This window comes from Paroedura picta, chromosome 7, assembly GCF_049243985.1.
Source record: "Paroedura picta isolate Pp20150507F chromosome 7, Ppicta_v3.0, whole genome shotgun sequence".
NCBI lineage: Eukaryota > Metazoa > Chordata > Lepidosauria > Squamata > Gekkonidae > Paroedura > Paroedura picta.
The window spans coordinates 105,629,414-105,656,975 of NC_135375.1; the positions used below are offsets into that span (position 1 = coordinate 105,629,414).

General features: G+C 48.0%; 1 protein-coding gene across 1 annotated transcript in view; it reads right to left on the bottom strand.

Annotated features, from left to right (window-relative positions):
• The window catches only part of LOC143841533 (alpha-2-macroglobulin-like protein 1), a 65,309-nt gene that overhangs the window by 30,716 nt on the left and 7,031 nt on the right, over positions 1 to 27,562 (bottom strand). The window contains exons 6-17 of the mRNA XM_077345917.1: positions 25,272 to 25,292; positions 23,671 to 23,839; positions 20,341 to 20,425; positions 19,371 to 19,497; positions 17,055 to 17,169; positions 14,769 to 14,878; positions 13,327 to 13,491; positions 10,460 to 10,693; positions 7,458 to 7,521; positions 6,140 to 6,285; positions 3,868 to 4,014; positions 1,440 to 1,631 (exon numbers count right to left, since the gene is read on the bottom strand). Of these exons, the coding sequence (XP_077202032.1) occupies positions 1,440 to 1,631; positions 3,868 to 4,014; positions 6,140 to 6,285; positions 7,458 to 7,521; positions 10,460 to 10,693; positions 13,327 to 13,491; positions 14,769 to 14,878; positions 17,055 to 17,169; positions 19,371 to 19,497; positions 20,341 to 20,425; positions 23,671 to 23,839; positions 25,272 to 25,292 (1,575 nt within the window). The remainder of the gene's footprint in view (positions 1 to 1,439; positions 1,632 to 3,867; positions 4,015 to 6,139; positions 6,286 to 7,457; positions 7,522 to 10,459; positions 10,694 to 13,326; positions 13,492 to 14,768; positions 14,879 to 17,054; positions 17,170 to 19,370; positions 19,498 to 20,340; positions 20,426 to 23,670; positions 23,840 to 25,271; positions 25,293 to 27,562) is intronic.

Below are 27,562 nucleotides of genomic sequence, written 5' to 3' on the forward strand. Positions count from 1 at the left end.
TTAACCAGGGAGAGGCAGAAGGGGTGGTCCCGTGGGATGTGCAAGGGGGGGGGAGACCCCAGGTTATTGATCTGACCCGAAAAGGCATCACCTTTCCCGCCTCCAATGGGACGTTATATAGTCTCATGTAACTGAATTGTTCTCCAAACAGATTTTGGAGCTCCCCTGTGTGTATATTTCTTCTGCAGTAAAAATATGAAAATGAATCCTTGTGATTCATTGGGGATGGGCAAAAGAACCCTAATTTGGCTATTTGGCCATCATAACCAGGGCTGACCCCACTCAGCTTCCAAGAGCTGATGAGATTGGGATAGCCTGGGCCATCCAGAGAACTGCGTTTGTAGCAAGGATTTTCTAGTAAGTGACCATAACCCACATCAGGCATCCTCACATCAGGGTTTTGTGAAACCCTGGAGTTTCTTGACGGCCCTGGAAGGGTTTCCTGAATGGGTGGGAGTGAATTAATTTTTGATACATTTTTTTAAATTTGTTAAATATTTATCAGGTGATATAACCATATATGGTCATGTCAACCCTCCCTCCCCAAATGGCCAATGCTGGGTCTGGAGGGGGTGGGAAGGGGAGTGGACCCCGGTGGGCATGTACCCATATCCTGCACGATCCCAGCCATATTCTGCACCATCATGCTACTTCTAGGGTTTCTCAAAGCTTGGGAAATGTTTCAGGGGTTTCTCAATGGTAAGCAAGTTGAGAAAGTCTGCCCTACATGGCTGGTGACCTGGGCTCATTCCACATACATTGGATAATGCACTTTCAATGTGCTTTTACAGCTGAATTTTCCTGTGCGGAACAGGAAAATCTGCTTTTAAAGTGCATGGAAAGTGCATTATCCAACGTGTGCAGAATTGGCCCAGGGTATCTAAAAGAACATCTCTTTCCATAAGTTTCTGCCCAGGAATTAAGCTCATCCAGAGGACATCCGTTCAGTGGCTGCCCCCGCGATTATGGAACAGCTAGGAAGATGTTCCTGGCCTCCTCACTTGTGTACTTTAGGAGGAATAGTTTTATTTAGCGCCGCATTTGGTTGAATCTAATAGCAGTCCTGAGGTGTGACTTTAAACCTGGGGTTTTATGTTCTCGACGCATTCTGCTTTATGTGTTTAATCTGTGTGGTCAGCCACTTGGAGTTCCACAAGGAAGAAATGTGGCAAATAAACATTTTATTTTAAGCAAGTACCTAAAACAGCAGGCTTTGTACGGCCCAGCAGCCTAGCCTCTCCCTTTTTAACCTGGAGGGAGTGGGTTGCTTCAAAGCAATGTGTGGATTCTTCAGAATTTCTGGTCGTTTCTTTTTTAGTACCATCTTAAAAACAACCTTGAGGTACTGCAGAATCCCCTGACTGAAACAATGCAACTAAAGCCAGACAAGGATGGGCTTGGGACTAGAGGTGATATTTTCAGGCGGAAACACAACCCACCTTAAACAAGTTGTAGACATCGGCTTGGCTTTCATACCAGGAGCCGGTCAAGGACCGTTTGCGCCTTTGACTGGGGAGTAGGGGACCCTCGAAAGGTAGGCAAGGGTAGGGGTCAAAATCTTCCACGTGGTAGTCAAATCCTCTTGCGCCAGTTAAGTACTCATCAGGGTCATAGAGACCAGAAGAGTACACCTGAAAGAAGAGATCGCCTGAGTGAGTGGGAGGTGAGAAGCCCTGACAGTTATTACCGTTTTTAATTTGTGGAAAACTCCGAAGTCAGAAAGGGATTTTAAAAACACACGCTCCTGAGTCATTGGGGGAGTGTAGGGCAGTTCATAACTCCTTCCCCCTCTTCCTCCTGCATGTCTCAAAATAAAAGGAAATCAGTTGATATATTTGAAAAAGGTATACAAATTGCAGAATCTGGTCCTTGTCGGGTGCAGCTTTATCACTCTTTAATGAGTGTTCAGGAGCCAAAGTCTGTGCACTACTTGTCCAGGTTTGTTGACTTCCTGGCGGGTGGACCATGCTTCCGACCAAGGTCCAGATAATATGAACCTTGCCAGACCAATGGCTGAACTCAGAGTAGAAGAAGAAGAAGAAGAAGAATCATAGAATTGGGACCTCATGGGTCATCTAGTCCAACCCCCTGCACTATGCAGGACACTCACATCCCAATCGCTCATCTACTGTAACCTGCCACTGCCTTGAGCCTTCACAGAATCAGCCTCTCCGTCAGATGGCTATCCAGCCTCTGTTAAAAAATTTCCAAAGATGGAGAACCCACCACCTCCCAAGGAAGCCTGTTCCACTGAGAAACCGCTCTAACTGTCAGGAACTTCTTCCGGATATTTAGATGGAATTTCTTTTGAATTAATTTCATCCTATTCGTGGTCTGTCCCTCTGGGGCAAGAGAGAACAACTCTGCTCCATCTTCCATATGGCACCCTTTTAAATACCTGAAGATGGTTATCAGATCTCAATTGTCTCCTCTCTAGGCTAAATAGACCAACAGAAGAAGAAGAAGAAGAAGAAGAAGAAGAAGAAGAAGAAGAAGAAGAAGAAGAAGAAGAAGAAGAAGAAGAAGAAGAAGAAGAAGAAGAGGAGGAGGAGGAGGAGGAGGAGGAGGAGGAGGAGGAGGAGGAGGAGGAGGAGGAGGAGGAGGGGGGGGGAGGAGGGGGGGGGAGGAGGAGGAGGAGTTGGTTTTTATACCTTGCTTTTCACTGTCCAAAGGAGTACAAGCTTTCAATCATCTTCCCTTCCTCTCCCCACAACTGACACCCTGTGAGGTCGATAAGGCTGAGAGAGCCTTCTCTGTTGGATCAGCCTCTAACAGGGCTGTGACTAGCCCAAGGTCACCCAGCTGGGTGCATGTGGAGGAGTGGGGAATCTGTGGAGGAGTGGAGGAGTGGGCTGTGACTAGCCCAAGGTCACCCAGCTGGCTGCATGTGGAGGAGTGGGGAATCTAACCCAGCTTGCCAGATTAGAAGCTACCTCTCTTAACCCCTACACCAAGGGAGCTTCATGAATCCAGTGTAGTTGGAACACAATTCTTTTGCAAAGAGGGGGCCAGGTATTATTGTGTTTGGCTCCACCTCCTCCAACATCCATTTGGGGTTTGGCACCCCATCCTCTGGCAGCCATTTTGGAGCATAGGAATGCCAGCCTCCAGATGGGGATCCCACAGAATTACAGCTCCTCTCCAGATTAGAAATCCATTCCCTGGAGAAAATGAATGCTTTGGAGGGTGGGCTTTGTGGCATTGTCCCCCACTGGGCTCTACCCCCAAATCTCCAGCAGTTTCCCAACCTGGACCTGGCAACCCTACCCTGCCCCATTTCTGCCAGTGGCAAGGGGGCACCTGGCAACCCTTGAAACCTTCCGTAGGGATTCCTCCCCAAAATCAACAGCTAAGCAGAGTTGAAACAGCTTGGAGAACAGCCTAGGAAGCCCCCACAGGGTGCATGATGCTGAGGGCAAAGGAGAAAACTTCCCCAAAAGCATTGAACCCAGGGCAAATAAGTCATGTGGAAATGGCTTCAAGTAAACAGCCAACAGGTTTCACTTTCTGGCAAGGAAAAGAATTGCCCCCTTTTCTCCGTTTTCTTTCATGTCCCCGCAGCATCTCAAAATGATCTTCTCAGGACAAAACAGAATCTGTTACGGCGATGCCCTCAGCATGGCGAGTTTTGCGCTTCTACGAAATTCCGGCTGGTTTCTGAGCCCAGCTCAATAAGGCTTTCCCATTTATGGGCCCGGGTGAAATGATGCCTTCTTGCATTCATTTCATTGCCTCTCCTGGCTGCAGAGAAGCTCACCCCCCCCACACACACACACACACACTCTTTCCCTTCACAGACTGGTTTCCCTCAAAGTTGAGGCAGGGGAGGGGAGGAGCAGGGAAGATGGGAAGGACGAGATTCCTCACAACTTCTGGTGTCAGAGTTCTGTCCATCTTCAGGATGACACTCTTGTCCACAGCACGGAGGGAGCAGAGGGCTTGCGGGGCACCGTCCACTTGCAGCTTGACCTCTGAACCTGGAACATCTTCCTCTGCAGAGAAGTCCAGCTTCACCTAGGAACAGAGATGCTTGTTACTACACTACTTGGGAGCTACATTTTTTTTGTCTGTGTTGGTAAGCATTTGGAATGTATTAAATGCAAGGGGAGTTGTTCTTCTAGATCAGGGGTAGTCAAACTGCGGCCCTCCAGATGTCCATGGACTACAATTCCCAGAAGCCCCTGCCAGCATTCGCTGGCAGGGGCTCCGGGGAATTGTAGTCCATGGATATCTGGAGGGCCGCAGTTTGACTACCCCTGTTCTAGATAGTGTGATGGCTCTGTTTGTATTTTCTGTACTTTTCGTATTTCATATCTTTTCAGACGAAACATGCTATGACAAAGTGAAGGTGAAACAAGGTATTCCATCCCGGAACTTTGCTGCATATTGAAGCAGCATATTATATACAGCTGGAATAAAAAAGAAGGGAACTTTTATATGAGCCGCTGATATTTTTTGGTTGGTTTAGCCAGTAATACCATGGTGTTTTTTCTTATACAGATGTGTAACCATTTCCGGTGGCTGCCTGTATTTATTCGAGTGAACAATGAATAGGCAACAGCAGAAGCTGGAGGGCAGAGAGACGTCTCCCATTCCACCCTGCCCTTTGTCATGGACTTGATTTCCGCATTCTGTTTGCACTGAAAACCTACGCAACAGCGGCTGCATCCTGAGGTCAGCTGTCCTGTGGTGCAGTGCCCCTGAACAACTGTCCACACTGAATGTGTGGATTGCAGTGCTATTACGTCATCTGATCACACACACCCCTAATTCAGCAGTCATCCAGAGAGAGACAGAAAGAAGAACTGGTTCTCTTATATCCTTCTTTACACACCCTGGAGAAGTCCCAAAGTAGCTATCAAACACCTAAGAGAACTGGCCTAAAGTCACCCAGAGAGAGGAAATCGTGTGCATGTGCCAAGGCAGAGGACTGCTGCCTGGCACTTGGAAGAATATATAGGACAGAGTTGAGATACCAGTCCCCAGGTGGGACCAGAGGATCCCACAGTTCATTTCCATGGAAAAGCGATCAGTTTCCCTGGTGAGAATAGTTGCTTTGGAGGATGGATTCCATAGTGTTATACTCCACTGAGGTCCCTCCCTGTCCCAAATCCCACCCATTCCAGCCCCATCCCCAAAGTCTTCAGGTATTTCCCAGCCCAGAGCTGGCAACGCTAGGACGGAGGCTGGCCACCTCAGCCCTGGGAGCACACAACGGGCAGTCCTAAGTGGAGTTGTATGCCTGTTAACAGGAATCGAGTTGCTTTTGACTTATGGTGTCCCTGTGAATTAACACCGGCCTTACACTCCCCTAAACCCATTAACTTCATTGGGCTTAGAAAAGTATCACTCTGTTTAGGATTGCATACTGGCACTCATTCCTTCTGGGCCACTTTCATCTCTGCATAACACCTGGGTGTAAACTGCACGGAGCTTTTATTCCAACCCCAGATCGATTCAGTCCCTGCCCTCTACACAGAATGCGATTTCCATTTGGATTTTGGGCGATTTAAATTTTCCTTCTGCAGCAAGAAGGATTTATCCGGAGTGACCCTACCTTTATTGTGCGATATCTCAGAGTGCTGTTAATACTCAATATCCATTTGGGAAAGAAAGCTCCATGGTAGAGAACGTCTGATAGGCTACACCTGGTCATGTGACACACTTGCCTTAAAGGAGAAGCCCCTAATTTCTCTCAACTTCTGTCGGTCCTGGATTTTTCCTCCCTCCTCTGCCTTTTTCGATCCTCTCCCCCACCCCTCCAAGAAAAGAAAGAGGCTCCCTGCTTGGCTCCTCTCCCCCCCCTTCAAGAAAAGAAAGAGGCTTGGCTCCCCCCACACACACCTTCTGAGCCTCCCTAACCACGTGCAGAAGACTCCTGTTTCAATGGGGAGGAGGGGGAGAGAGGAAGACCAGAGTTCAAAGCGAACTGAATTCAACAGGATTGACAATGGAATAAACAAAGTAAGTGCAGACTCTGCCCTTCTGGAGTCTTTTTTGTTTTGTTTTAATAAAACTGTCTGACCTACAGGAAGTGATAGGGGAGGAAAAGAAAGGGATACGACCCAGAGCAGCAGGGGCCCCTTGGATCTGCCTGCCTCCCCCCCAAAGTTCAGCCATCCGAGGGCTGGGCACCCACCTGATGCCGGAGACACTTCTCTATGGAGAACACATCCACGTCAGCTGCCACCTCGCCATCAGCAAAAACAGCGTACAGGAGAAGCCAGGCAGTGGGCGCCAGATCCACGGTCACAGACAGAGAAACTGAGAAGGTGCCTTTCAGTGCTGAGGTCAGGGGAGGGGTAGCCAGGAAAGAAAGAGGGAATCAGAATTCTGACCAGAACTGCTGGGTGTTGGCTGTCTTTTTCCTAAAAAACCCTTTGTCAGAAAGGCACTGGGGCATTTTTACAAACAAAAGGTTTTCTCTACGTCGAAGAAAGGGTTGTTGGAATGAAGGAATCACTTCTATATACACAGATGACTTGGTTCACAGGATTTTCTTACTGATGATATGAATTTTTATTTTAAGCGAGAGGTTTCTTTTTACTGCGTTTACCCCCAAACACGTTTATTTTTCTGTAATCTTGGTGAGTTCCAATCATGTATAAATACTGGTTGCTTTTGTGTATCAGCAGCACATCTCTGGCTGGTCATGTGGGTACCCTTAATCCACAGCTGCGAAGCCTCAACCTAATAATTCAAACTGTTATTAACAGGTATCCTCTGTTAAAAACCTGGGTAAAATTTTCACCTGGCATCTCTAGGACGGTCAAGAGAGGCTTGGGGGGGGGGGTGCTTCCAAAGGCCACTGAATAAAGGCGGCTCTTCATTTGCCAGCTGCTTCCTCCCCAGGAGTTGTTTAAAGATTTGTGGGGCTCGTAGCACCAGAGCCTGTGGGGGCCCCTACAGTGGAAAAGACACTCCAAGTGCCCTTCAAGAGGGGGAAAGTGGGAGGAGAGAGGCTATGACCTCGCTGAAAAGGCATATTGTGGGGGCCCTGGAATCGCGGGAGCCATAGTTCATGCTACATGTGCTAGATCAGGGGTAGTCAAAACTGCGGCCCTCCAGATATCCATGGACTACAATTCCCAGAAGCCCCTGCCAGCATTCGCTGGCAGGGGCTCCTGGGAATTGTAGTCCACGGACATCTGGAGGGCCACAGTTTGACTACCCCTGTGCTAGATGGATAAACTGGCCCTTCTCCCTTCTGAAGGACAGCAGGTTGTACATTTTGGGAGGACACAAAAATCATAAGCATGATGACAGCAGACAGGTTTTCCAGGCAATTCTGGATCTCATTTGGGAGAACAATTCAGAGTTATTAGCTTGGTCTACTAGGGGGCTTTCTCAAGACCTCCCTTAGCTGCATGGAGATAAGCAGGCATAGCACCATTTTGATCAAATGTGTAAACATTTACAGTATTTTCCCAATGGGGAAACCTAGTTCTCCAACTTACTCTCATCTTGGCCAACTGGCACCGGTTTCTGCCCACTCAAAACGATTTTTCCTTTGGATGCAACCTGCAGGAAGAGGATATATTTGGCTGGATCAACTGGGAGTGCTCCTGCAAAATGCATGACACCCACTTCAAGAAAAGGGGGAGAAAGGAAGAAGAAAATTTTGAAACAGGGAGATCCAGCATGGATTCTGCTAGAGGAGGTCAATAGCTGAGCAGGGAAGCAAAATCTTGAAAGGTCCTAGAACTTGCCTGGAGCAACGAATAGGCATTCAATGGTGCAGGCAAAGGGAAAAAAACTGCCCCAAAGTTGTAGCACAAAGCATGCCTCTCTAAGCTCCCCCCCCCCCAATCAGGAATGAGATTTTTTTTTTAAGCAAGACTCGTGATTCCATAAGCGGTGAGAAGAGCGAGACAGCAAAAAAGGTGAGGAGGAGCCAGGAGGTGCTATTATATAAGAAATATATAGGGCATTTCTGCACATGGTTAAAAATAGTGTTACTCAGCTGGCGTAACACTATTTTTAACCATGTGCGGAAATGCCCTATATATTTCTTATATTTACTTTCCTGTAAATATATAACACCAGATGTAGTACAAGTTATATAATGATTGATAAAGTTCTGTCATCGGAATCATTAAAGCTTTGCACTTTTTTAGCATGCTGACATGCTTTACACAATGCTGGCAAGGGGGGAAAAAAGTTTGGTAATCCTTTTCCATCTCCATTGTTTACTGCGAGTTCTGTGTGGGAGAAGCTGCAGCAAACCAGCATGTCCTTGAGATTTTTCACTCATTTGTAGGCAAACAAAGGAATTGAGAGTTGCACCTTGGAATATTAGAGCCTCTTGTGGCGCAGAGTGGAAAGGCAGCCGTCTGAAAGCTTTGCCCATGAGGCTGGGAGTTCGATCCCAACAGCTGGCTCAAGGTTGACTCAGCCTTCCATCCTTCCGAGGTTGGTAAAATGAGTACCCAGCTTGCTGGGGGGTAAACGGTAATGACTGGGGAAGGCAAACCACCCCGTATTGAGTCTGCCATGAAAACGCTGGAGGGCGTCACCCCAAGGGTCAGACATGACTCGGTGCTTGCACAGGGGATACCTTTACCTTTACCTTTTACCTTGGAATATTAGAGAGAAGATACCAATACATATTAATTTCATTTTTAATTTTATTATTATAATGTTTGTTGTAAGCTAAAAGGACCATTTTATCTGTAATATTGTTTTTCTTTTTTGGGATCGAAAGAGTAGATCTCGGAGTTAGTCTGGCTTTACAAGAGCATGTTTTAAGAGCTTAGGTGAATACCCTCTCTCAGCCAATTGCTGGACAGTTATTTTAGAAGAAAAAAAAAGGAATCACAAGGCAAGATAATTTAATTTAAATTATCTTGCCTTGTGATTCCTTTTTTTCCTTCTGAGTTCATATTGAGAAATCTACGGTTCTATATTGGACAGTTATTTTATCCTGTTTGGTGAAATCCGATTCACAGCTTAAAAGAAATCTTATTCTTGTAAGTCTTGATAGCTGAAAGGAAGGTTCTTTTGTAGATGGTAAGGATGAAAACTGTCACCTTCCAGAAAGGAATTAACATCTGTTGGTTTCTTGAAAGTATCCGTTTGGATGGCATTGCCTTGTTTCCTAACTATTACGCCCTTGTTTCCTAACTATTACAACTCAATAAAACATCCTAATATTGCACAAATCCCAAGATGGCGGTAATAAATAATTCACTCAGACCTCTAACGCTGATAAATCAGATGTTGGAACAGCTGAGGATGGAAACACTTTGGGGCAGTTCCTGCCGGTCTAGTACCTAAGCACGGCAACTGTAGTGGGGTCCAATTTACCCGGTACTTATCATGCTCGGCCTCAATCAAGCGCCTGGCGGAAGGGCTCCGTCTTGCAGGCCCTGCGGAACCCATAGAGTTCCATCCGTTGCATCAGTTTTCTTTTCCCTTCAACCCCCTGGAGGCTGGGGTCCATAAACCGAGGGCTGAACTGGGACTACCATCCATAAAAGCACGGGTTAAACTAATCACCATGAAAAACTGGCTGAAATGTACACGAAAGAATTCTGAAGTCATCAGCAGTCAAAATCTAGAGCTCACTTCCATTACTGATAGAATCCATCTAGAGTACATAAATTGTATTATCTTACACTACTCTATCCCAGACGATCTAATCAGGCCTGGAAGCTCAGTAAAGTAAAGTAATCAGGCCTGGAAGCTCAGTAAATCAGGCATGGAAGCTCAGTAAAGCTCCGGAAATGGATCTATCAAATAGATGCAGTTCTAGATGGTGATATAATTGCTTGGTCAGGAGCTGTTCCTCTTTTTAAACATTTCAAGAGAATTCACTGCAGATCTTCATATCTGGAGAGGCTGCCATCCTTAACACTCAGGATGACATTTACTCATTTAAGGTTCCAATCCTTACCCATAGCAGTGCGAAGTGGTCGGTTCTCCCATCTCCCCCTATCTGAATGCATCTGCAAATGTGATACGGGAGTGATGGAGGACCTCACACATTATGTAATGGACTGCCCCTTCTATGATGAACCAAGAGGCAAGTTTATTAAAAGAATACTCCCTACCACCTCAGGCCTCTCAAAAATTGAGTATATGATCTTTTTATTGTCTGATATCGATGCCTACGTTACCAACAGAGTTGCACTGTTTGCTCTCGCAGCCAGGAAAATCAGGTCCAAATTGTGCAATTAGGATTAAAACCCTAATCATTATGGTTCCTTTTGCCTGTGTAACTTTTTATTACTTTAATTACTTTTATTACTCCCTGTGATTTTATCAGTTTGATGTCCTAATTTTAACTGACTTTTGTACTGTACAGTCAATTTTCTGGAAATGGCCAATGGCCGAATAATAAACTAACTCTGAATCTGAAATCCATAAACCAAATGTCTGGGTATATGCTTTTTATTTTCATTCTGCATGTAGGCCCCCCACAACCACACACTTTTTCCAGAAACCATTACATGCTCACCAAATAATAGAAATCCACGTGGTCAGCTTCAGGGCCCAGTTCTTTCCGATCGATGATGTAGTCCACCAGTACCTCCAGATCTTTTCCACAGGGCAACTCTTCCTCGACATGCTGGATCTCGAGGAAGCTGTTGCTCTCAGAGTAGAAGGGTTTCAGCCAGCTGAAAGCTTCTGTCATTGACCTAGGGATGTCAGCAGCTTCCCCAGCAGTCTCGTTCGCAATGGAAAATCTGCCCTGCACCACGGAGAGGCAAACAGAGCAGTGGTCACCAGCGGGGCAAGGGTTTTGAGAAGGGCACACAATCTGTATGTCAGAGGGCAAACATCACAGCTTAGGACAAACCAGGAAATCCATTCCCAAACCAGATTTCTAGCTCTGGGTTGGATGATTTCAGGCCATTTAAAGGTAGAGCTCCAGGAACCTGGCACTGGTGAAAGGGAAGGACACCTGCCATGAAGCCCAACCTCCGAAGCAGCCATTTTCTCTAGAAGAACTGATCTCTTTTGTCAGGAGATCAGGTGACAGCCTCCAAGCCACACCTGGAGGTTGGAAACCCTGTTTGGAATCCCTGGTGCTCAGTCATAGAATCATAGAGTTGGAATGGACCTCATGGGTCATCTAGTCCAACCCCCTGCACTAAGCAGGACACTCACAACCCTCATCCACTGTCACCTGCCACCCCCTTAAGCCTTCACAGAATCAGCCTCTCCATCAGATGGCTACCCAGCCTCTGTTTAATAATTTCCAAAGATGGAGAATCCACCACCTCCCGAGGAAGCCTGTTCCACTGAGAAACCGCTCTAACTGTCAGGAACTTCTTCTGGATGTTTAGACGGAATTTCTTTTGAATTAATTTCACCCCATTCGTTCTGGTCTGTCCCTCTGGGGCAAGAGAGAACAATTCTGCTCCATCCTCCATATGGCAGCCTTTAAAATACTTGAAGATGGTTATCAGATCCCCTCTGTCGCTAAACAGGCTAAACAGACCAAGCTCCCCTAACCTTTCCTCATATGTCTTGGTCTCCAAACCCCTCACCATTTTTGCTGTCCTCCTCTGGACATGCTCCAGTTTGTCCACATCCCTCTTCAACTGGGGTGGCCAAAAACAAACACAGTACTCCAAGTGAAGCTGAACCAGAGCAGAGTAAAGCGGTACCATCATCTCCCGTGATCTGAACATGCTACTCCATTTGGTACATCCCAAAATCCCATTAGCCTTTTTAGCCACCGAGGCACACTGCTGACTCATGTTCAATGTGTGACCTACTAAGGCAGTGGTCCCCAACCTTTTTATCACTGGGGACCGGTCAACGCTTGACAAGTTTACTGAGGCCCAGGAGGGGGTAGTCTATTGCTGAGGGACGTCACCACCGCCTGAGCCCCTGCTCCGCTTGCTTTCCCGCTGGTGCCCCTGACTTCCTGCCGCCCATTGGGAGGCTCTGCCAGCAGCAGCTGCGCAGTGCCATGCTGAGGGGGAGCCCCAGCCATGGCGGCTTCTGGAGAGCACCAAAGGTGAGTCGGCAGCAGAGTGGCAGGGCAGCCCCCAAGGCAGCAGCCGGGGAGGAGGAGGAGCCGCGGCCCAGTACCGACTGATCCATAGACCGGTGCCGGTCTTTGGACCGGGGGTTGGGGACCACTGTACTAAGACTCCTAGATCCTTTCCGCACATGCTACTGCCAAGACAAGTCTTCCCCATCCCATATTGGTGTATTTTGTTTTTCCTACCTAAATGCAGAACTTTACATTTGTCCCTATTGAACTTCATTTTATTCAGTTTAGCCCACTTCTCGAGCCTATCAAAAACATCCTGTATTCTAATTCTGTCTTGGGTAGTACCATCGCCTCCCGTGATCTGGACATGATACTCCGTTTGGTACAGCCCAAAATCCCATTTGCCTTTTTAGCCACCGATTTTAGCCAAGCAATGATGACAAGTAAGTTGGAGACAGTTACCATGGAGAAACAAGGGAGAATTTTTCATGAAGGAATGGGATGGCCACAGAAGTTCTGGTTAGATGTCTTGGAAGGGAATAAAACTTGTATAGCATGATAGTTTTCTCATGGACGGTAGTAAGCCAAGGGGTACTGCAGTACTAGGTCTGGTACTTTTTAACTTATTCATTACTGCTCCGGCGTTCAGACTGAGCACTGAAGTGACTATGACAGTAGACGACAGGTGTTCAGGGCAATAAGAATCAAGGAAGACCAAGCAAGGGAGCATCAACATGGCAAATTAACTTCAGTGTGGGCAAGTGCAAAATAATGTACATTGGAGCAAAAAATCCCCACTACAAAAATAGATTTGGATCCCACTATAAATGGAGATGGGATCCAAACTGGTGGTAACTGACCCCAAAGGCCCTGCTCTGGTCACCACATGCATCTGACCAGGACTTGTGAGGATTATCTTAAGCAGAGATAGTTATGTGGGGGGTGGTTCTTCATGTCCCCTAGCCCAGGGATAGTCAACCTGTGGTCCTCCAGATGTCCATGGACTACAATTCCCATGAGCTCCTGCCAGCAAATGCTGGCAGGGGCTCATGGGAATTGTAGTCCATGGACATCTGGAGGACCACAAGTTGACTACCCCAGCTCTAACCCTTTAGGGTCTCAAAAGGAAGACCCAGAGACTTCAAATTGTTACTGGAACCAAATGGTCAGCCAGCACAGATCTTTCAGCACAGGGAAGATTCAGTCCCTGTGACCAGCTGTATTTCAGACCAACTGAAGTTTCTGGATCATTTTCCAAAGCAGCCCCACTTCAAGCACATTCCAATGATATAAATGGGGGGTGATCTGAGCACAGTTCACCATAGGCAGATCCCCCTTTTGTCCCTTTTCTCCAGGGTTTCTGCCTCTTGACTCACCCGGAGAGCAACCAGCGTATTATCCCAGTTTTCTGTGTCTAAGGAGAATTGAACTTCCCCGTTCTCATTTGTCACATACAGAAAGTGCGTTTCCACATCATTGATATCAACAGTAAGATAGATGGTATGATTTGTGGCGGGAATGTCTCCGATGGTACATCTCATCTGCAGAAAGAAAACTAGCGTTAATGCCATGTTTTTGACATCTGTAACCACTGGGAGCAGTGGTATTCATAACTGACTAAGCCCTAAGTGGGCAGAGAAAGGGGTGGAGCCAGTCCGGGTGAGGGGCCAATCAGAAGGCACGAAGCACCTTTAGATTGGCCCCTCACCCAGACTGACAAGAATTCCAGCCATTCAGGTGAGGGGCCAATCGGAAGGCGCGTAGCACCTTCCGACTGGCCCATTACCTAACTGGCTGGAGTTTGGTGGGGAGTGGCCTGGGCGGCGGAGGCTTCCCTGCTCCGAAGCCCGTTGGGAAGCTGGGGACTTGGTGGGGAGGGAGGGAGGCAGGCAGGTGGGGGGGGTCCCCACTCTGGCCCATGGGGGTGCAGGGGTCCCTTCAAAGCCCGTTCTTATGGGGGGGCTTTGAATCTAGTTATCATCATCTTAACACCGCCCGCGGCACCGCAGACTAAATAAAACAGTAAGGGCTTTAGGGGAAGGATGTGTCCGGGATGAGGAAGGGTCCGGATTGGACCCTTCCTCTGGACAGACAATCGGAGGGACCAATTGGCAGATTTCCTCCGATTTCCAGCCCCGAGCAACTGCGAGCCACGCGCAGTGCGGCTCGCAGTTACTCCTTTGCCGGCAGCCTGGCGCGTCAGGCCACCACCTGCCGCTGCTGCCGACACATCGCCCCCCCCCGGCGCAGCCAGCCAGAAGCCGCCGCCACAAGAAGCTTGGGGACCGCCGCCGCCAGCTGCAGCCTGCCCCACGGAGCAACAGCCACCCAGCTCCTGTGACGCCACCCGCAGCGAATCCCGGCTGCCGTCAACACACCAGGTAGGCACCAGGCCCACAGGACGACCCCGCCCTTGCCAAGCAGGGCCACACAGCCCCGCCGCCCTCATGGCACGCCCTGCTAGCGCCCGCTGCATTTTGACTGCAGCGGGCTTATTTACTAGTAATCTATAAAATTGTGACCGTGGCCCCTGACATGCTGAAGGTTCCGAAGCCTCCTACTGGTGGAATCTCCCTTCCCCGGGCCAATGGCAGCTCTTGCTCAGGATACCACACATTCCACTTCCCTTCAGGCCTGCTGTGAAGGAAGCCTCTAACATCCCCTGACAGAAGCAAGGGACGTGTTTCTGAGAGGGAATTTTCCCCCCTCTCAATTTGTAGGACTTTCTATGCACACCACAAAAGGTTTCAAGGAAAGAGATGTTAAACTGGACAGGTGGTTATGGGAGAAATTGAACAGAAGGATAGCTAGACCTGACCCTTCCGGTATATGGAAATCCACGCTTATAGAATGGGTTGAGACTCTTGAAGTTTATCTGCGCTGTTTTAGCAACAATATACATTGTGGCTTCTCCCGAGTTGACTGATCCTGCAACGAGAGACAACACCCTGGCTGAGCACAGAAGCAATAAGGGTCAGAACAAATACATCAGCAGAAAGCTCATTTTGGCTTCTAGAGGCTGAGAAAGCAATACAATCTGTCAAAATCACCACAGATTTAGAGGGGGACTGTTTCCACGCCCACAACAATGGTGCAATGGCCGTCCGACTGCTCTGCAGAATTAGAAGCATTTTACACAAAAATCTCGCAATTTGGGCGCATCTCCAAATGCACTCCCTGTTTACCCCGTGGTTGGTGAATGCTGGATATTCTCGTCCCCTGAGAGGGAATTCACAGTAACCTAAGTTCAAAAGAGCCAAGTTGGCTTCCTCCTCTATTTCCCATGTTGCAATTCCGTCCATAGATCTGCCTGTCCTTCTGCCCTCCCACACTCCCCGCTGTATTTTTAAAAAATGTTGAACATGATTCGTGTTACAGTGCTAATCTACAGTAGCATAAGCGCCACACACCCCTCCCTCCCCCTCCCCATCTCCCCCTCCAGCATTTAAATGTTTCCCCCTCCATCATCCACCAGGCTTTTGGTTGAGGCGAGGCTGACAGAAGATTTTGCCCTCCTTCTGGTGTACCCCCTAATAGCATCATCTCTGTAGACTAGGCAGATTGGGGGAGGAGTGGGGGGATGGCTGTGATTGTTGGGACTTGGCTTGTGGGGTTTTATGTATTTTACTAGGGACAAAGCCTGTTGCAGTCAGGAATAAAACGGGCGCTAGATTGGGGGTGGGGGTGGAACAACTCTGTGGATGGCCTCTCCCTCCCCCCAGGACATGGAAAGGCTGCAGGCTGGAGGCCCCCAGGCAGGGAACTCACCGGCAGGGGCAGCTCTTATGTGGCAGGGATCTGCAGCCTCCGAGCCTCGGAGGAAAGTGGAAGGAGGAGGGGGTGGTCAGGGGTGGGGTATGGAAGGCGATTGGCTGGCTGCTGGACAGACAGGCAAGCCAATTGGAGGAGGAGGCACTCAGGCGCAGGACAGCCACCCTGGGTGCTAAGCGCTTGAGTGGCACTTAAGTCATGAGACCAGCTGCCCCTCCAAGCCCTTACAAGAAACATTAAGTGGAATAGATTATTGTTGTTTTATTTGTTGTTAGCCGCCATGAGCCATCAGGCCAGGAGCGGCAGTCTAAAAATATAATTATGAATGAACATTATGACTGAAGGTGCAATGGGGCACTTTGTAAATTTCATGCAAGAAAACATTTGTGTTCCTACATTGTTAGCGACTGAGCACACATCAATGCAAGAACAAACTCCCCTCCCCCTTTGCTTGAGTGATTTCAGTGCCATGGGAATTGAGGGATGGGGGGGGGTGTTTTAATTTATCTTTGTTTTGACTGCGTTATAGCACGAGCTCATTATTGCAGCCACACTCCCTTTTCTCCGTTATTCTTTGCCGCCCCAGGAGATGCAAGAACAAGCTGGGGATGAAAGGGGGAGCATTTTCCTATTTTGGTTGTGTTAGGATGTAATTGCGTTATCGCACATGCCGAGTGCAAAAAAAAAAAAAAAAAAAAAGGAACAGAGACAAGGCAGGAGGCAAGAATGCCCGGTGTCCCAGCGAAAGTGCAAAATGCAAGCCGTGAACGGACTCCTGGCTGGTGCTGGATAAAGCCACCAATGCAGAATATGCCAGGCTCAAGGTAACCCCTCCAGGTGAGGAATTCAGCCCATTCCCAAAGCCTAAGAAGTGAATAACCCTCAGCAGTTTTTGGATTGATGATGTAGAAAGGGAAAGACAATCAAGCAACAATCAGCTGGGGGGCAGGGATTCCCTGAGCCTTTGGGGAGGGTGGTATATGAATGAATGAATGAATGAATGAATGAATGAATGAATGAATGAATGAATGAATGAATGAATGAGTGAGTGAGTGAGTGAGTGAGTGAGTGAGTGAGTGAGTGAGTGAGTGAGTGAGTGAGTGAATGAGTGAATGAGTGAATGAGTGAATGAGTGAATGAGTGAATGAATGTATGAATGAATGAATGAATGAATGAATGAATGCACACTAGCATGCAAAAGTCCCTGCACAAAATGTTATTCTTTTCTGCTCTCCCATTTGGTGCCAAAGCTCTGATCTTTCCACACAGTTAGAGAGCCTTCACAGTTCCCTCACCTGCCGCACCCTCCGGTTTCTTTCGCTTTCCTCCCTACCTGTTCCTTCCTCCTCCAGTTCTGCAGAAAGCTCCACAAACCCATCGTAGCCACTATGGGACGAGTTGATGTCACTCACATTGACGGTAACAAGGGCACAGCCGCTCTTGTCTGTCTGGGGATGCAGAAAAGAGAAATCAAATAGTTGCGCTGTCCTCCATGGCTCGTGCTGAAGAACAGAGTCTGTTTTAAATGCTATTAATGCTTCCTCCCTTTTCCCCTGACGACAGCTCTGTGAGATAAATTAGGCTGAGAAGGACTGGCTCATATGGGTCTCCCAGATCCTCATCTGACATACTAAGCCAGCTTGGTGTAGTAGTTAGGAGTGCGGACTTCTCATTAGGGCCCATTACGCACTCATTGGATAATGCACTTTCAATGTACTTTGGCAGCTGGATTTTCCTGTGCGGAACAGGAAAATCTACTTCGAAAGTGCATTATTTATTGTGTGCAGAATAGGCCCAGTGAGCCGGGTTTGAATCTGCGCTCCCCCACATGCAACCAGCTGGGTGACCTTGGGCTCGCTTTATCAGCACTTGGGCTCGCCACAGTATCAGGGCTCTCTCAGCCTCACCCATCTCACAAGGTGTCTGTTGTGGGGAGAGGAAAGGGAAGGCGACTGTAAGCCGCATATAGGAACGAACTCTTCTTCTTCTGACCCAGAAGTCCACAACATGGTGCCCACAAGTCTAATCCGGGGTCCGCAACATGGTACCCACTGAATCCAACATGATACCCACCTATGTGACTAAAACAGCCTTTGTCAACCTTTTGACCCTGGAGGTACCACTGAAATATGTTTCAGGCTTCAAGGTACCAGGAAGGGATGCCACCTGGCCATGCCTCCCTACCAAACCATCAGCACAGGGTGGGAGGGCTCTCTCCAGCTGCCATTTTGAAAACTTCCACACTACGGTACCAATGAAAGGCCTTTTGTGGTGCCATAAGGCAGGGGTAGTCAACTTGTGGTCCTCCAGATGTCCATGGACTACAATTCCCATGAGTCCATGCCAGCAAATGCTGGCAGGGGCTCATGGAAATTGTAGTCCATGGACATCTGGAGGACCACAGGTTGACTACCACGGCCAGAAGGTACTGTGGTTGGAAAATCCTGGTCTAGATTGTGGGCAGGGCTAGATTTTCATTAGCCCTTGGAGAGCTGATTGGCTATGCTGATTTGAAACAAAATTTGCTCTTGCCACCACAGGTGAAAGACCTCCACTGAGTGCCTGATGATAAACTGTGTCTAAGCAACAACATGTTTTAAAACAATATGTACATCTTAAAAGGCATCCTGTTAAACAGAGGCTCTGCCTGAAATGTTCGAGCCTTCCTCTCAGAGTGAGGCATAAGCTCACACCCAGACCTCCTGCGCTTGGCTCTGCCTCTTGTGGCAGCCATTTTGCAGCTGGCTCCACCTCCTGCAGCCACCATTTTGGTAGTTGCACTGGCCACCCTGGGTCAGAATCGCAATGTTGCTCACAGGCTTTAAAAGGTTGGGGACCCCTGCTGTAACCACAATCCTACACTGGCACTGTTTTCAAGTCCCCCCTCCATCAGTTTACTGGGCTGTTCTGAGGATAAAACGGAGAATGGCAGGCTCATCCCCCAGTCCCTGGGAAGAACAGCAGAGAATTAAAACTGTACTTAACAAATAGCAATGAGACACACAATGAGCCATGCTCCTCCTCCAAGGCCTTGCCCAAAATATATTATGTGGAACAGATTTATAATTTCATTCATTCACGAGCCGCAAGGGAGTGGCGGGCTATAAATCTAATAATAATAATAATAATAATAATAATAATAATAATAATAATAATAATAATAATAATAATAATAATAATAATAATAATTTCTATTCTGCCTATTCCCAAGCAAAGCAGTTTACAACAGTAGCTAAAACACCATGTAACATTAAAACACTATAAAAACATTTTAAAACTCTGTAGAATTCCACCTCCCACCAGCTGTCACAGTCCAGCTAACCTATTTGGCCATTACAGTAGCAAAGTATGTCCCAAGGGAAGTGGGGGGGAGCATAGAGAGGAGAAGGTGGGGAGGGGAAGGGGAAGGGGAAGCCCACATGATTCTAAGCCGTCCTGGCCTCAAACATAGGCCTGGTTGAGGGCTGTTTTACAGGCCGTGAGGAAACTTGGCTGCTCCATCAGGGCCCTGATCTCCGCTGGCAGCTCATTCCTCCAGTCTGGAGCCATGGCCAAATAGAGCAGTCTAGTTGAGGCCAAGCGAACTCCCCAGATCCAAACTCAAAAAGGCATCCTGGTTTGCCCCGCAGCTCTCTCCCACTTAGTGTACCTTGACAGTGTACTTTTTTTCAATCTTCGTCAATGTTTCATTTTGTGCCTCTTCCCAAAAGTAATAGGAGACCCTTCTCGTCATGGTCAGCCGTGCAGTCCCATGGACTACCTTTCCATAGGTATACCTGGTGGGGAACAGAACCATTAGGGGGGTACAGTGGGGGGCTGCAGAAAAGAGGCAGAGTCCAGGAGCAACTTAAAGACTAACGAAATTTGTGGCAGGGGAGGTGCTTCCGTGAGTCACAGCTCACTTCTCGGTAAACAAGAGTCTACTGGGATACACCGGCGCTGAAAATAAACCCAAAATTAGCTGTTTCCAAATTGGCTGCCGGTTATCCAAAATGAGCCCCAGAAATAATGAAAACTTATCTCCCAGAAGTCAAGAGAGAGGACGTTGGACCACCAAACAGCTATTTAACAGCTCCTCCCTCCCTCCCTTTACATTTTTAAGTTGTCTATGGAATAAGGTGACCAGATTTCAACATTGGTAAAGCGGGACACCATTGACCGGGGGGGGGGGGTTTGGTTAAAAATCTGGTCTATATGGAGCAACAAAAAGTTTCATAGAACGCATAGAACGCAAAAACAGCATTGTGGTGTATATATTTTAATTTCAACATAAGTACAATTTGCCAGGTACCCCCAGATGTCCCTCCGAAAGTGGGACAATCTGGTCACTTTACTATGGGAAGACCTGGCCTCTGCTACTACACCCCCACAACCCCCAAAAAATGGCCTTTGAAATGTAAAGGACAGAAGATGCTAACAGCTGATCGGGTAGATCTGGCCTTGGAGGCAAAGTCTACCCCCCCCATAGGTAGTAATGGCCCCATTATTTCATATGGGTAGACCAGGCCCCTCTCCCTTTCAAAGGGACTATTGTCTGCCTTCTGGGACATTTCTTCGGGCTGGTTCATCACTGCCAGACGAGCCACTTCCCGGGAGGAACCACAATACATCTGACGAACCTGCCAGTCACTTTGATCCTTAATTCTTCATCAGAAAACCTGATTTTTTCAGGGGCGTCAATCAGCACCTCAAACTTAGGCAGCTCTGCAAAGAAGAACAGAGATGCAAGTGGGACCTTGGGGTCCTTGTGGACAGTAAGCTACATATGAGCAGACAGGGTCATGCGGCGGTAAAGAAGGCAAATGCAGTCTTGGGCTGCATCATCAGAGGCATCACATCGAAATCACCAGATGATACAGTCCCACTGTATACTCCATTTGATCAGACTTCTCCACCTGTAGTTCTGTGTGCAGTTCTGGAGGCCTCACTTTAAAAAGGACGTGGACAGCGAGGAGGACGATCCAGGGCCTGGGGACCAAGACCCACGAGGAAAGGCTGAGGGACTTGGGAATGGTCAGTCTAGGGAAGAGAAGGTTGAGAGGAGACATGGTGGCTCTATTTAAGTTCTGAAAGGTTGTCAGTTAGAGGAGGGCAGGGAAAGGTTCCTGTTGGCAGCAGAGGAGAGGACCCACAGTCATGGGTTTAAACTGTGTGGAGAACGATAGGTAGGTATCGGGAGAAACATTCACACTCAGTTCAGCAGTGGAATGGGCTGCCTAAGAAAGTGGTGAACTCCCCTTCATTGGCGGTCTTCAAGCGGTGGCTGGACAGATACTTCTCCTGGATCTGATCCTGCACTGAGCAAGGGATTGGACGAGATAGCCTGCATGGCCAAGTCATGTAGAAGGAGATCCATGCTGATTCTGCTGCCATATCTGAAAGAACTGGTCCTAAGCTAAGATTCAAAATCTCTCTCTTTCTCTCTCTAACACACACACACACGAGAGGCAAATTTGGACTGTGGAGAGGAGGGAGGGCCTCCTGACGCTATTATTGTATCATCTGATGGAAAGCTGTCTATTTCCCTTTAAAGGACTACAGCAACTTGAGGGAGGGCTAAATTGCCAGAATTGTTCAGGAGTGAAAGTGTTAAACTCCCCCTTATCCCACACCTCCACACGACATAGCTCCAAAGTGGACCTGGGGAAAAGTGCTGGAAAGATCTCCCCAAAACCCTGCCTGAGGAGAACATCTGTTTTGAGCCCAATTTTCATATAAGTTTTGAACAATCCAGGTTCGGCCACAGAAATCATAGTGGTGACCGATGGGTCACAGACCCTTTCTATTGACCTCGTAGGGTTTTTAAGGCAAAACGACGTTCAGAGATGGTTTGTCACTGCCTGACTTTCTACAGCAGGGGTAGTCAAACTGCGGCCCTCCAGATGTCCATGGACTACAATTCCCAGAAGCCCCTGCCAGCATTCGCTGGGAATTGTGGTCCATGGACATCTGGAGGGCCGCAGTTTGACTACCTCTGTTCTATAGTAACCCTGGACTTCCTCGGTGGAAGGCTGATGGGGTAAAAGTAGCAGGAACTTTGGTCCAAAAGGACCTCGTTGTGCTGGTATTTTTATGAAAAGCTCAAGGCAGGTGTAGTAAGAGAAATACCCTGACCATGGGAAGAAACGGATTGTAACCCATATTCTATGGTTCTCCGCCATGAGGTGCGGCATTTCTTAGATTTCATCTTATTTTGGTTTGGGTCAGTTCTTAGGGCCTTTTCGCACGGGGATCTTTGTTGCAAATTGTTTGCGGAATGAAAAATCGCCATTTAAAATAGTGGAATTCGTCGTTATGCATACCTGCCTTTGTAGTGGAATCAGTTGCGTTTTTTAGCGTTTCCCACAGGCTTCCGGTCTCGGCAGAAATCGCTAGAAAGGAAGCGCTATTGCCAAGCTCGTCCCGCCCCTGGCCGTCAAGCAGCCAATGGGCAGCCGTTAGCATGCTCCCAAACAGCCCCTTTCCCTTTAAGAAAGGTTTTTTAAAAAAAAACAGACCCATAGCAACGAATCTAGGTAGATTCGTTGCAACGGAGAGACCCATCCAGCTGCCTAATGTGAGCTGTCGTTTGATTGTATGATCGTTGGCACGCTGCCCCGAGTGATAAAAAAAAAATCCCCCCCCCCTCTCACAGGCCCGATTTTCGGCTGAATTTATGTGTAAAAAATAAAGGGACTTTATTTCAGCAAACGGGCTTTTATGTGGTTTGTGCTTAGTGACTAAAGGTGAAGGACTGAAGCCAGGGAAGCCTCTAAACAGAAAGAGGCTCGCTGGTGCGTTTATCCCCGCTCGCTCGGAGAAAAAAAAATGGCGATCGCTTCGCCGGAAGTTTGGAGGACAGGCTCAGGAAGTTTGGAGGACAGGCTCAGGAGGAGGGACTTTGAAGAACCAGCAACAATGGTAACGCACAGGTCCTTAGCGCTACTGTTGCAGATTGGTTGCAGGAGTGTATCGCTATCCGGAGGGTGAATCCACTTTTCTGGATTCCCCTGAAAGCGCTACAACGAAGCGCTTTTTGCGGGTCGGTTTCAGGATTGTTGCAGATTGTCTACGACGTCGTGGGTTATGGCAAATTAGTAGCGTTTCCAATTAGTAACCATTGTGCTATTTTGAAGCCGTGCGAAATGGCCCTCAGAGTTGCTCCTGCCAGCTATGGTTTCTACAACAATTGATAAACTACACACAATTTTGGCTTGACTTTGATCATTTTATTTATTTAATTTTCACCCCTCTGTAAAATGTTGAGGAGTCAGAAGCAAAACTCATCCTTAGGGCTACCAGCTCCAGGTTGGGAAATGAATGGAGATTTGGGTGTGGAGTCTGAGGAGGGACCCCCACCCGGATGGGATGTCCATCCTGCCCCCCTCAAAGCTGACACTTTCTCCAGGGGACCTGAGCTGTGTAGTCTGGAGATCAGTTGTAATTCCAGGAGACTTCTAGAACCATCTGGAGGCCAGAAACTCTACTTTTGAGGCAGCCCATGATTGGCTGGTATTGCCTTTACATCTCCCCCCCCCCCCCGGTTCTGTTCCTCCTCGGGTCTCCACTTCTGAGTTCTCAGGTGCATTTCACATGACAAAAACAAGACATTAGCTTATCTCCCATTTTAATATATGGCAGGGGAACAAAAGCCCCCGGGCTTTTGAAGTGAACATCGTTGGACCCCCTTCTCCACCCCCTTTAGTAATAGGGGGTACGATGGGATTTTTCTGCCATGTTGGGAGGATTTTAAAGTCTTTTGATGGGAGTTTTAATGGGGTTTTAAGACATTGTGACCCACCACGAGCCGTCTAGGGAGTGGTGGGAATAAATTGAATGAATGAATGAATGAATGAATGAATGAATGAATGAATGAATGAATGAATGAGAGATTCTTGCATGTAGGCAATTTTTTCTCTTTCCTGTTCTTAGAGCCCTTCTTGCGGGCAAATTCCACTGGAAAAACTCACCATATTCCCACACCGTAAAACCTTTATTTCTCCTGTAGAATGTATCATCTCCCACTTGGATGGTATACATTCCCCGGGCCGCTTCAGAGGCCAGGGGGAAGGAGAGATCCGCAATGCCTTGTTGGGTCTCCACATCCAGCCACTGGCCGATCCGATTCTCTTTGGAATCCTGTGTAAGATGAAAAGGACTGTGAAACTGATTGGCTTGGTTAAAATCGTTAGCTATACGTATGCAGACTGGGACATTCCCAGTGTACATGGCAGGGTGCGGCAGACCCATTGGGCCCCTTTCAATTTTGCATTTGTACGCAGGGTAGAGACTTTATAGCACATCCAATTGTCTTTATACTATTGTATGTTACTTTTTCAATAAAGAACAGCATTAAAGGTGAAAGTATCCCCTGTGCAAGCACCGAGTCATGTCTGACCCTTGGGGTGACGCCCTCTGGCGTTTTCTTGGCAGACTCAATACAGGGTGGTTTGCCATTCCCTTCCCCAGTCATTACTGTTTTATCCCTCAGCAAGCTGGGTACTCAGAAGGATGGAAGGCTGAGTCGACCTTGAACCAGCTGCTGGGATCGAACTCCCAGCCTCATGGGCAGAGCTTCAGACAGCATGTCAGCTGCCTTACCACCCTGCGCCACAAGAGGCATTAGAACAGGCAAATCCAGCCTGGGAAACGCCTCTAGGATTGGGGCGGTGCCAGTGGAGAGGGGAATCTGGGGACGGACTTCATTTAGCATCTATAATGGAGCAAACTCTTTGCCTTCCAAAGCTTTCATTTCCTCCAAGGGAACTGCTCTTTCTGTAGTCTGGAGATCAGTTATAATACTGGCAGACCCCCAGGCCTTATCAGCTTGGTGCTTCCTGCAATTGACTCTTTTTCACATTCAAAGCCCTTCAGCCATCTGTCTCTGTTGTATCCACATCTCCATGGGAAGTTTTCATAGGAAGGCCAGAAAAAACAGCCCCAGCAGTGATATGAGTGAAGAAGAGGCAAGAGATACTGGCGGTCAAGAGGCCAGAGCCTTCCTCCTCCTCCCCATTTGTGAGGAACTAGAACTTAGGGATGCCAGATCCCTCCCCACCGAGGGCAGGGGTCTCTGCTCCCAGGTACCACCTCTCCAGTACTGATCAGCTGGCCAGCGGGGGGGGGGGTGTACCAGAAAAATGGGAGGAGCACCCAACATTTTAGCAATGTGCCCAACATGACTTCAAGCATTCATAGCTACCACAGACACCTGTTTTCTAAGGTAACTACTGTGTCAAGTAACACTGCCAAACCGTGAACCCGGTTTTGGAGGGGTGTAACCCCATGCAAGACAAGATAGATCTGAAATCCCTGGTGGGCCAAAGAACCTCTCCAGCTGACAGGAATCAGGTTCCTGTCGAGATCCCTTCCCTCCCCAAACCCTGCCGTGCCCAGGCTTTACCACCCCAATGTCTCCAGGGATTTCCCAATCCACAGTTGGCAAGCATAGTTGTTTTACTCTGGTGCACTACAAAAGCCCAAATATTTTTGTTCTGCATTCCGGAAACAATGTGAGCTTCTCTGCCCCCAACCCACTCTGAAATAACGTCAGGACAAACTCATGACTTACAATGAGCTGCACCATAGGGATCTGTAAAAGAGAAAACGAAGCCAGAATCAGTGACCTTCACGACAGAAGAGACTCCATTTTAGCTAATGTCCTACAGAACTATCTATGAGGCTGAGGAGAAATCCAGCCTCAAGATCTTGAGCGGAAACTGTGCCTGACCAGACAGCTTCAAGGTCATCTCTGAAGGAGGGAAGGGGGCTTGCGCCACTGTTTCCTGGCTGCTATCTTCTGCCACTTCACTGCCAGCACCTGACTAGTTCCACATAGTGACATTGATTAAGAACATCAGCCCAGCTGGAATGGACCAGTGGTCCATCTAGTCCAGCATCCAGCTTCACGGTAGCCAGCCAATTCCTCTGGACATCAAACAACAGGCCAGAGAGGTCAAAGCCTACATATGAAACTAAAAAGAGCCCCGCTGGATCAGAACAATAGTCCATTTAGTCCAGCCTCCTGTCTCACACAATGGTCAACCAGTTCCTCTGGATGACCAACAGCAAGGCACAGAGGCCAAGGACTTCATGAGAACATCAGAAGAGCCCTGCTAGATCAGACCTGCAGCCCTTCTATGCCAGCATCCTGTCGAACGCAGAAGCCAACCAGTTCCTTTGGGCGTCCATCAACAGGGCATAGAGGCTGAGGCATTATCCTGGCTCTGGGATTCAGAGGTTTACTATGTCTGTATATGGAGTCACTATGGCTAGTAGCCACTGATAGACTTAAACTCCATTACTCTGCCTAATCCCCCTTTAAAGGTGTATGTGCCTGTGGCCATCACTATATCCTCTGGCAGCACATTTTACTTTCAGCTCTTCCTTGTCTCCACGAGGGTATTCTCTCATCTAGCATCAGGGGAAAAACTAGCAATCATGGGGGGGGGGGGGGGGGTTTGAGCCTAAATGCTACAGGGGCATCTGGGGGGCAATACCCACTCTGAAATATACCACCCGTCCTGCATGCCTATATTTCATTTTCAAGTGTCTGTCTCTAGAGGCTTTACCCCAGTTGTCATTTGCCAGCGTGCTCTTGCTGCATTGATTTCTGGATGCTGACCCTGATTTTGCCCCTGGCATTCTAACATTTGTGGATTTCCTCCCCCCTCCATATAGTGCATGTTATTATGCTTTTTTTAAAAAAACAGTAATTACGTTAGGATGCTCCTCTGTTGTCAAACAATGAAGCATTTTTTCCTGTACTTGGGAGAAACTGCGGGAGTCTGCTGGATGATATTAACAACATTGTGGGAGCTCTCAGCGTTCCGCAGGGCCTGTAGAACGGAGCTCTTCCGCCAGGTCTGTGGTTGAGGCCGGGCCGCATGGAAGATCTCCCCCCCCCTCTACAGCGTACTCCATCTGGCACTCTCTGTCCTCCCTCCCCCTCGATAGTGGGTTACCAAGGGGTAGAGTAGATATGAACTGAATTTTTACCACACCTTGTTCTATTATATGGGGATTAGGTATGATATGTTTTATATGTTTTATTGTATGTTTTTATTGGGGTTTTATATGTCTGCAACACGCCTCAGGCCTCCGGGGAGAGACGAGGAATAAATCTAAATAATAATAATAATAATAATAATAATAATAATAATAATAATAATAATAATCCATAGCCTCCCTGCATGAAACTGACCCCAGCTTCCTTTCCCTTCATGAAAGTGACAGAGTGTTCTGTTAACCGTCCAGTCTTGCTGTAGGGGGAGACAGGGAGGCAGTGTACATGCGTCATGCTCGTGCTACTTTGGAACTATGTTGTAATCTAATCATGTTCGGGGCAGGGGGAATTATACTGTAGGGAGTGGAGGAGGGCCGGCAGAGGCACAGCATTGGTCGGATCTCAAATGTCATCCTTTTGAGGTGGGAAGCAGTGGAGGAAGCCAATGTGACTTTTGAGCAGGGGTAGTCAAACTGCGGCCCTCCAGATGTCCATGGACTACAATTCCCAGGAGCCCCTGCCAGCGAATGCTGGCAGGGGCTCCTGGGAATTGTAGTCCACGGACATCTGGAGGGCCGCGGTTTGACTACCCCTGCTTTTGAGCTTCCACTTTAGCCTACTGCGAATTCCCCCCCAGGGGAGGGGGGGGAAATTGCAGTTTCTCAGGATTCACAAAACATGTGGCCAACGGAAAGTGCATTTGGGGCTGTGCCTGAATCAGGAGATTTTAGTATGAAAATAATGGAATTCTGAGGAGCCTTATGGGTGCTGCCGTGAAGTCTTAGTCAACGTGGAAAAGGCCTATGCTTTTTCATTGCGGATCTATAAAGGAAAATGTTCAGGATTCCCTAAGAAGG